The 10,841-nt window shown below is 32.6% G+C and overlaps 1 protein-coding gene across 2 annotated transcripts; it reads left to right on the forward strand.

The window, feature by feature from the left end:
• Nucleotides 1–3,833: 3,833 nt before the first annotated feature.
• On the forward strand, nt 3,834–10,582 carry LOC126718021 (uncharacterized). 2 transcript variants are annotated; one of them, XM_050420045.1, is made up of 13 exons: nt 3,837–4,500; nt 6,715–6,852; nt 7,108–7,189; nt 7,571–7,647; nt 7,984–8,090; nt 8,516–8,633; nt 8,759–8,875; nt 8,973–9,064; nt 9,380–9,446; nt 9,537–9,615; nt 9,702–9,793; nt 9,999–10,142; nt 10,230–10,582. In XM_050420045.1, the coding sequence occupies exons 1-13, from the start codon at nt 4,231–4,233 to the stop codon at nt 10,254–10,256; spliced, it is 1,410 nt and encodes a 469-aa protein (XP_050276002.1). In that variant the 5' UTR covers nt 3,837–4,230; the 3' UTR covers nt 10,257–10,582. The 2 variants fall into 2 exon arrangements, with proteins under 2 accessions (XP_050276001.1, XP_050276002.1); XM_050420044.1 differs by having other exon boundaries at nt 3,834–4,500; nt 9,380–9,615.
• The last annotated feature ends 259 nt before the right edge of the window (nt 10,583–10,841 follow it).

Consider the following 10,841-nt stretch of genomic DNA (forward strand, 5'->3'; position numbering starts at 1 on the left):
TTTTTTTTTTTTTTTTTTTTGAGTTTCAACCTATGCTCACGATGCACAGAATAATTAAACATTTTATGTAAAAGAAAAAAAAATATTTTACAAAAATTATTGAAACTATTATGTGACCACATGTAGCGTGTAAGGTTTATTATATTAAAATAAAAAATCCTGCTATTGTGCCAAAGATGAACGGGCTATGCGATTTGACTGGATGTAAATAGGCATTGGTAGGAGAGTATTTAACCTTAGAGGGAAGCACCCACGAGAGCAGTGGTGGACTTATGATAGATAAGTAAACTAATTAAAAATATTTTAAATTTCTTGAAATTCTTGGTAATATAATTGTAGTCGGTCGAGAATTTAAAGTTTCATGAAACCTAAATAATAGAGTTTTACTTAAATTAAACCATCCTAATCATTAATAGTATAAATAAAATTTTCGTTCGAGTAGAATTTTTAGTTTTTTGAAATTTTAGTAATAGAGTTTTAGTTAAATTAAACCATCTAACAAAAACCGGTTTCTTCAAACAATTAATTAATATGATAAATTAAATTAATAATTAATGATTGTGTAGCGAATTGTCCACATAGAAGATAGTGATTTTTTTTTTTGGGTGTGAGAAAGAGAAGATAGTGAGTTGGCATGACCACAACGTTTAAGACATATTGTTTATTATATAATAAGTATATATATATATATATATATATGATTTCTTGACTACTTGCACTTGTTAGAATAAAGCCTTCTAGATTATCTAATGGACAAAGTTTAGCTACAAAATTGGTTGTAACCTTAGGCTATAACCTTACTCAATATTTTTTTATTGGAGGTGAATTTTGACAAATTCACCATTGGATTACAAATTCATCCTTGTGGTTACTTAACCAAAAATACACTTTCGTCCTATTAGAAAAAAGTCACATGTCTAAATTTTAAGATGGAAATTTAAGAAACAGCACACAAGGTACTGTACCTAAATTTTGTATTTTTAAAATTTTCCTTCTAAAAAAAGATGTGTAAATTACAACAACCTACCCTAAGGTTTGGGGTAATACTAAGCACATCCAAAGGTTTTAAAAAATGACCAATTTGGTCCTTAAACACTAATGTCTGTTTGTTTAGTCTCCCAAATTTTTATTTATTTATTTATTTCATGTATATTATCTATTTCTTTCACTCTATTCTTTACCCAGAACATAAACCCCTCTCTCTCACTCACTCTCAAGCTCAAACCAATATATCCAAAGGACATACATGGCCATGTAGATGTAGTTAAGAACCATTCAAAAAGAATCTTACTAAACCAATGTATCAATTTTCCAAAACCATACATAGTCTCATTTGGGAAAAATTTTTACAAAACATTCAAAAACAAAAATTTCACTACACCAAATGATCAAACCAAGATCAACCTAATAAGATCCAGCATCACACAACACAATCAAGCATATATCAACTCAACCAATCAACCACCCAACATCACACCTCAAAAAGACCCAAATCAAAAAAATTTCAAAACAAAACCCAGACCCACAACGGTGAGCATCGGGTGATCCAACAACTACCATCTACAACAGCACCACCTATCACTACCCACTCATCCTCCTCAAACCTAAATAGTTCCAAACATCCAACATCACATGATTCACACCTCAAGCCTAAACAAAACCAAATTAAATTAAAAAAAAAAAAAATTCATACCCACGATGGCAAGTTCCACTTGATTGTGACCTTACAACCGCTGCCCACCACTTATCATGATCAAGCAACAATCGTCCACCATCGTCCTAGATTGTGACCCACCCAGCCACCATCCTCCTAAATTCGGACACAGCCACCCAGCTTTCAATAGCAACATATATCGTGGGTTTTGTAGGTAAATCGATACTGAAACCGTGGTGGTTTGTTGTCCTTGCTAAGTCTGAAAATTTATAGCTTTGATATTAAGCTTGAGGGAGAGAGAGATATTTTTTTAGCATGAAGGAAGAGAGAACGAAAAGAGAGAGAGAAGAAAAGGGTACTTTAAAAAATGAAATAAAACAATTTAATACACGGTGCAAAAACGGCATTAGTGTTTAAGGACCAAATTGATCATTTTTTGAAACATTTGGATGTGCTTGGTATTACCTCAATTCTTAGGGTAGGTTGTTGTAATTTACCCAAAAAAGATTTATTGACACTCTATCTTAGGAAGTAATATATATATATATAAAAGTTTTTTTTTAAATTTTTTTTAATACGTTTATTAACACGTCAAGTTAAACTAATTTTGAATTCAATTAAAAAATTTCAATATCACCCACCGTCCCATATTATAGGACATGGAAATAGAATTTGACTGATTAAGTTAACATATAGGAAAGACACACGGTTTAAACTCAAATAAAATAAACTAAAATTAACACAAAAACAACAATAATAATAAAAAAAAGTAGTTTACGTAGGTGCATCATATATGGGAGCATTTGTTTTAATTTTGCGTGTGCCAAAATTGCAAGTCAAAAGAAAATCATTGATATAGTAGTAGTGATAGTTGTGGTCGACATGTTAATTTGTTAGTTATATTCTTCTCCACTTCTACGCGCATAATATTTACGTAATACGCGTCGTTCCCATGTGAACCGGTTCAAATTTCAGACTTATTAGAAAATAGAAATAGAATACTAGTAGTTTCTAACCTTTTTTAATAAAAAAGTTTCGTACCTTTTATAAATTAAAAAAATAAAAATAAAATCTAGCACTAGTTCTAATTAATTTATGTTATAATAGGTGGAAGATATTTGTCGGTTCTTTTTGTGTCGTAAATGTTGAAATATTTATTTATTTTTACAGCTGTTATATAATTGAAGGAGGTGGGAAAAGAAAGGACAGGCAGTGAAGGAAAGTTGATGGAAAGGCCCAATTAACAAGCGACACGTGTTGTACTGATGAAAAAGACAGCATGAGTCTAAATAGTAATATTATCTCTGTAATATTTTCAAAACAAATTTTAAATATTAAATTATTATTAATAGATAAAAAAAAATATTAATAATAGAATCGGATTAAAACAAGTAATCTTATTGTGTAAGATTTATTATGAAAATATCCATAATATTACTGGATAAAACTTAAATAAATAAAATATATATATTTATAGATTCAGATCCTCTAGATTTTTTAGGGTATTCTATTAAATAGATTTTCTTAAATTTTAACTATTTTTTAATAATTTAATGGACTAAATTTTGCTATGCCAGTATTCTACTAACAATAATCTTAATTATTTTGTTTGCAATATTATTTTATTATTTTAAAAATATTGTTAGTTCAATGTTGACATATCGAAATCTTAACCATTAAACCGTTAAAGAGTAACTAGGATTTAAGGAACATTACTGCTAAAGTACTTTAGAAAATCTTGAGAGTCTAAATCGTCATATTTACTGGGCTTTGATTTGATAGCAGAAAATGAATGTGATCTGTCAGTCACTTGGACAGTTGGACATACTGTCTTCCTACAATGTTACTGTACGCTAAGGCACAGCCCACAAAATTTCCAAAAAAATAAAATAAAATAATAATAATAATAAATTCTGTTTAGGAAAAAAAAAAAAAAATTTAAAAATGCTGTTGATGAATATAATAAAAAATAAATTTATATTCAGAGGCGGAAAAAAGGGCGAGCAGAAAGAGCAAATCTTTTAATCCTATTCTATCGGTTATTATTCCCGTCCTATTTATTTATTTATTTTCTTTTAATATGGAATATTGTATTTATTAATAGATATTATTATTATTTTACGCTGATAATGTTAATAAAGTAGTATTTAATTTTGATCTCCTTTCCCTATATATAAGCGAAGACGATAGATGTGGATTAAAGCAAAGTAGAGGCGGAGGAAGATCAACAACTAGGAGGAGTAGGAAAGAGCAAAAAAAGAAGAAAAGTTTCAGAAAAAGTAAATGCTATTGAGAGAAGGAGAGCATCTTATCTCCTTTTTCTCAACAATGAGATAAACGCATTATAAAAAACCGAAAGAAAGAACAAAGAAGAAGAAGATAGACATACTTTTTCTCTGGTGCCAAACGTTTTTTGAAAGGCACAAACAAACAAAAAAAAAGTGATCGATCTTCTCTCACACAGCTTTTTGGCTGTCTGATCTAGTTTAGATTAGGTTTGTATTTATAAACCAGAGAGATTCTACATTTTTGCGGCGTTTAATAAATATTAGAATTTGTGTTAGTACAATTTCAGAATGGCGATGTACGAGCCTATTAGAGGACACGATGAAGCAGAAGAAGAGAAGAAGAAGCGTGGAGTGGAGTGTTGTTCTGGAGATGTACACGTAGATGGAGTAGTAGATGATGTTGAAATGGCTATTCATTCGAGATCCAGCACCTCTGCTACTAGTAAGATTGAAGATGAAGGCTCTAAGCAAAGGCGCCTCCACCAACACCAACCACCCCCAAAACCACAATCACAACGTCTCGTTTCGCTCGACGTTTTTCGCGGTCTCACTGTTGCGGTAATTTATTCATTCCTCTTCTTTGTTTTCGATTTTTCTTTTGTTCGCTAAACTTACATACCAATCAAATATTATGAATTTTGGTAGATTGGAATTGAGATGAGATGATTGCATTGCTTTTTTTTTTTTTTTTTTTTTTTATAAAAAAAAAAAAAAAAAAAAAAAAAAAAAAAATTTTCATTGTTTCCAGTCGGGAATTAGATGAAACGACGTCGTCTTTAGTTTGCTTTGATGTTAACACAACAACTGCCAGAGCCTGAGTCCTCAATATTTTGACTTTTTTATTTATATTTATTTTTAACTTTGCATATAGAACATGGGAAAGACTTTTTTTTCATTAATCATTATTTATCATTTTACGTTTTGAATACTCAGAGTCTCTTTGACACTTTTTTTTTCCTCTAAATTCTATACTGCGTATTTTTTTTTTCATCCCCATGTCAACGAAGTTAAATTAGGAAATAGAAAAAGTCAATAAAACGTAGCGCCCGTCCAATGATTATAAATTCGTTAGATATTTACAAAAATTATTTCACTCTATCTTTCTTTGTTACCATAAATAAACCATATTATGATTGTTTCTTTTTGTTTATTATCGGGGTTTGTGCTCAAATTAAAATTTTCATCAGAGAAACACTGAAAGATAACCGGAGAGAATAATTGCTATTTAAGCTTAATACGTCCACATAATAATATTCTAAAATTTTAATGTGTAGAGAGGATGGACCATAATCATGGTATATGATACATATTGCAAATGGGTCATTGGCACAATATACTTTATAATTTATAGTACAGAAACGGTGGTGTAATGATGTTATAAGAGCTGGTGAGTGGTCGTTTTAGTGGTAACTTGATTTGGAATTTCAACTATCTTTCTTGGTCTTAAAAATATTATCAACCATAACAATTTAATACATACCTACCCCTCTATTATTTCCATTAATGTGCCATTGTCCTTTATTTAATTACGAGTCACAGTTCACCTAGAACAAGCCTAAAACCCATAACTCATCCCTATATACGTGGGTACCTTGTATGGGTCAAGACTCAAGAGAGCGTGTACTGCTAATTCTTTGGCTTTTCTCTCCCTTTCAATACAGCTGGCCCTGCATTAAATCTTTGGTATTACTTTTGGATAAAACTTAGGCATAGAAACTTATGTGTTGTTTTTTAAGTTTTTCTCTTAAAGTTCAACTATGTGGCGATTTAATTAAAAAATACACTTCCATCCCATGAGAAAAAATACACAAGGCAGAATCTTAAAAGGGGAATCTAAGAAACAACATCTAATTACTATACCTAAGTCTTGCCCTTCACTTTTTGTTGACAACTTATTGGAAAGTTGTTAAAAATATTTAAAAACATACTTTTAGCTTAAAGTTATAAAATTGAGTTTGGCTTACATGTGGTAGTTTTTTAATTGACATTCTCTTAGTTTTTTCTTGGGATAGAATGATGTGGTATTGTGTTTTAAACTTCACCAAAGATTTAGTTAGTAAGTTATGTGACAATTTCTCATGAAAACAAAAGGAGATGTTCAATTGAAAAACTACTGGAGATAGCCGGACCAAAAAATAATTTATGCATTTGTAATCTTGGCTAACAAGAAAAAAACAAAAAACTAATCCAAGTGCACTACCTAAAGGACTTAAGAACAAGCTACCAAATATGCATAACTGCATAGTGGAAGCAGCTCTGGTTCCAGCCCTTTAAATTCTGTTGGTGCAATCATTATCAGCAAAAGAATCTACCAGAATACCATGTTTTTTTTATACCATTTTTGTTATAGGGGAATAACAAGCTTTACATGTGTTGATTTTAGTTTGCACTTACATGAATAGATAAAAGAATTTTAGGACAAATGAAAAACATTGGTTCTTTTTTGAAACCATAATTCGTTAGTCATTTGGTTTATGACGGTTTCCAGTAAGGCTAGTTGAACTCCTAATGAAAATGGGAAGCTGGCAGTGTGTTCTACGGCATGATGCTTGTATGTGTTGTATACTTGAACTGGATTATGTGTAGATTGAGCGGGAAAAAGTGATTAACCGATTGAAATTTGCGCTAATTTTTGTTGATGCATCAAAGGACATGTTCCTTTTAGCATTGTGATATTACTAAATTAATGCAATGTGTCTGCCCTGTTTTTCATGTATTGACAAGCTAAATTAAGTATTCTCTTTCCAAATTAATTTCTCATACTTGATGCAGCTAATGATACTCGTGGATAATGCTGGTGGAGTCCTCCCTGCTATTAATCATTCACCTTGGAATGGTGTAACCCTTGCAGATTTTGTCATGCCATTTTTCCTCTTTATTGTTGGTGTTTCACTCGCACTTACCTACAAGGTATCTCTTGCTCTGGGAATGTATTTCTTTTATCATTGGCATCCATGTATATGTACAATGTAATATTCGATAAGTTCAACATGAACTGTTCTTTAATTCTTGTTCTCTTCATAAATTTATTGTGTTTTTATTCAAGGCTGAAACAAAATTATTTAAATCTTCATGATATATTATACAAGTCAATAATATTATTAGATGGATGCTACTTCTACTACTATTGATCTCTAAGCCTAACAAATTATTTTCTTTCTACAGAAATTGTCATGCAGTACGGTTGCAACTAGAAAAGCAATAGTGCGGACTCTAAAGCTTTTACTACTAGGCCTTTTCTTTCAAGGTGCTTTCCCAGATCTATAGCTCTTAGACCATAGCCTATACCCCCTGTATCCCAGAATTTATCTGTATTTTCTTTCAGCAACAGTGAAGATAAAAGCAACTAAGAACAATGATAAAAATATTGAATATCTTTGAAAAGCTGAGTATTTTTGTTCATTAATAATTAGGGGAGTTTTTTTTTTTTTTTTTTTTGAAGAACAATAATTGGGGGTTTCATTTAAAACACTTGATACGTTTTTTGTAATCCTAAGGGCTAGCACAATCAGCCAGGGACTATGCCTTATCAAGCGGAAGTCACTAGTTCAAATGTCCCCTTGGGGCAAACACTTGAAAAAAACTTTATATTTTTCTGTACTAAATGTGTTTCATCTTTCCTGTCCAGGTGGTTTCCTCCATGGCATAAATAATTTAACTTATGGTGTGGATATTGAACAAATAAGATGGTTGGGTATACTACAGGTATACTTCTGCCCTCCCTCTTTTTTTTTTTGGGTGGTTTTCTCCTTTTGAAATGTTTATAATGCCAGGTACCATAAAGAACTAGTTAGAGTGGGTTATTGTTCAGGCATTTATTAATTGAAACTTAAGAGCAGATCTTGCTGCTTAACTTTGATGTAATGTCTCCTTATAAAAGAAATGGCTTTGCCTGACTCAACTACTGTATTGAATATAAAAAGTAATTTGTTTTGGACTGCCAATGAACATATTTGCAATTTTAGAGAAATTATATATGCAGTGCATTTATTAGCTTTCTGAATAACACACACCATTTTCCTTCTCTCCCCTTTCGTGCAGAGAATTGCAATAGCGTATCTGCTGACAGCTTTGTGTGAGATTTGGTTGAAGGGTGTTGATAATGTTAATTCAGGATCATCTCTTCTCAGGAAATATCGATTTCAGTGGTAGGTCTTATTTATCATGCAGCATTACTAACAAGATCTTGTCTGTGCATTCTCATGATTGCAGAAGACCAACATGAACAAGTCACTGAGTAAACAAGTAGCTAACAAAGAAAGGGCAAAAAAATAAAAAATAAAAAATAAAAAATTAAAAAATTAAAAGAGCAGTAACAAAGAAATTTAACTCTTCTGGGGAAAAAAGTAAAAGAAGTAATATCACAAATAATATAAGAAAAGTTTTCCACTGGCCTTTGGGTCTAATGGCATTTTTTCCGCCCATAAGTACACAGGTGGTGGTTGAGATTGTTTTTATATATGTATTTTTCTTCTTTTAATTATAGTTTGTTTATATTAATTTCATATCCACTGTCACAGTACTTAATCTTCTCTCTTTGACATTTGCTTCTTGTCTCTTTTCCCTCTCTCAGGTTTTTCGCCTTGATGCTTACCACTCTATATCTTTTCTTGTTATATGGCTTGTATGTTCCTGATTGGGAGTATCAAATTCCAATAAAATCCTCCTCATCTGCACCAAAAATGTTTTCTGTGAGCTTTAATCTCTTTTTTCTCCTTTTTAATTTCTTTGTATAATTTTTTAGAATTCTGAGGTTTGATTTTACATATGAAACTGGTGGTTGAATGGTTGTGTCTTGCCTATGCCTATTTGGAAGGTGAAATGTGGAGTGCGTGGTGACACTGGGCCAGCTTGTAATGCTGTTGGAATGATCGACCGTAAGATATTGGGTATAAATCATTTATACAGAAGGCCAGTCTATGCACGAACAGAGGTATCCTGTTTTTAGAGTTGCTTTCAATTGCTTCCCTGCCCCCCTTCTCCCAAATGAGATTCATGTGTGTGCGTATGTGTGTGTTTTTGGTTCACAGCAATGCAGTATTAACTCCCCAGATTATGGCCCATTACCGTCTGATGCTCCATCGTGGTGTCAAGCCCCTTTTGATCCTGAAGGGCTTCTAAGGTGTGTTTACAACTTTTTCCTGTTGTCCACCGGGTCATTCTTCAGCAACTATCTTGCTATATGTAGTAGAGTTTTAACAATTACGAGGACAATTTCCTGGGATTAAAATCTGATAAGAGAGCCAGTGCTACTTGGGCGGTTGGATGATTTCTTTGTCTTGTTAATGATATCACAGACCGAAACACATCATTTAACGGTGTTTAAGGTTTAACTGGCTATGTTTAAAAAGACATGATTGTTAGTAGAAATTATGGTTAAACTCAATTTTCTTTTGTATTTTTGGAAATTGATCAACCTCTTACTTTGTGCTTGTAGTTCAGTGATGGCCATTGTTACCTGCTTGGTTGGTTTGCATTATGGGCACATTATTGTCCATTTTAAGGTGATTCATATTCATGGCATAGCACGTCTTCCTTTTGTCACTGAAGTTTTTTCTTTTTTCTCACCAATTTTTATTCATTCCCACATTCAGGACCATAAAGATAGGATCTTTCACTGGATGATTACAACCTCTTGTCTCATTCTCTTGGGCCTTTCCTTGGACTTATGTGGTAAGTAATGTCTTTACATTTTTCTTAAAAATGAATATATGGTAGTGGTTAATTCCATTATTAATCTATCTGCATTTCCATTGCAGGGATGCATTTAAACAAGGTTCTTTACTCATTCAGTTACATGTGTTTCACTGCTGGTGTTGCTGGCATTCTCTTTGCTGCAATTTACTTGATGGTAGGAAATCAATTAAGGAATGCAATTTTTACTTTGCTCACGGTTCATCATTGTCTAGCATGGATATTTATTTTTGGTTAGGTTATTGATAATATGATTGATCTTCATTTAATTGGGTTGCCTGCCCACCCCAACTCACTTCCAATTACAGAAGATTGTTTAATTTTTTTCATCTTTTAGTTGGTAATCACGGGGTTTTCCACAGGTTGATGTGTGTGGCTATAGGCGCCTGACCTTGGTGATGGAGTGGATGGGTATGCATGCTCTGATGATTTATATTATTGCAGCCTGCAATATCGTGCCAGTTGTCCTCCAGGGATTCTATTGGGGCCGGCCTCAGAATAATATTGTAATCTTTTCTATTCCTGCTGTTGGATATTTCTTACGCCTGTAACTCATTAAATTGTGATCTGATAACCTTTTTCATCTCTGGCAGCTTAGGTTAATTGGAATTGGATCATGAAAATTTGGGTTACACTTACCCCTGCAACTATACTTTCGGTTTCAAGGTCATGAGGCTGGTGGGCCACTTAGCTGTATCTTGCTGATTTTGGGTAGTCACCGGTGGAGCTAAGCAAGAATTTTGGAGTTGGATCTTTGCACAATTAGAGGGAAACTTTCTTCTCTTCTTTTATGAATAGACACAATCTCTACAATTGAGCTACTTTGTAAATATGTAGGCACGCCATTGAAATTGGAGAACTTAAAATCAGGTCACTTCTTGATGTTTATGGGATGTTTTGTCATAGGATGCTTCAGCTTAGTACGATGCAACCTTTTATGATGGTAGTCACATGATTAAGAATTATAGAAAGAGATATGCATTAGAAGGCTAATATAACATTTGGGGGGGATATGTCATGCATTTATTTATTTTTTATTTTTTGAGAGAATTTTAACCTATGGCGTCCGCTCTTGATAATAGTTCTTTATTATCAGACCAAGATACCAATCAGTTTTTGGTGTAGGCGGGGATTGAACCCCAGATCTCTTATATAACCATCAGAGACTTTACCAGTTGAGCTAACTGGAACTCACTGTCATGCAT

The sequence above is a fragment of the Quercus robur genome, chromosome 3, assembly GCF_932294415.1.
Source record: "Quercus robur chromosome 3, dhQueRobu3.1, whole genome shotgun sequence".
In the NCBI taxonomy this organism is placed as follows: Eukaryota; Viridiplantae; Streptophyta; class Magnoliopsida; order Fagales; family Fagaceae; genus Quercus; species Quercus robur.

What these genes read in the sequence shown, in the direction of transcription:
- LOC126718021 (XM_050420044.1), top strand. Translation starts at nt 4,231, where the DNA reads ATGGCGATGTACGAGCCTATTAGAGGACACGATGAAGCAGAAGAAGAG. An exon ending in GATCCTGAAGGGCTTCTAAG is followed by an intron (nt 9,065 to 9,379) that starts GTGTGTTTACAA and finishes TTGTGCTTGTAG; the next exon opens with TTCAGTGATGGCCATTGTTA. An exon ending in CCTTTCCTTGGACTTATGTG is followed by an intron (nt 9,616 to 9,701) that starts GTAAGTAATGTC and finishes TTTCCATTGCAG; the next exon opens with GGATGCATTTAAACAAGGTT.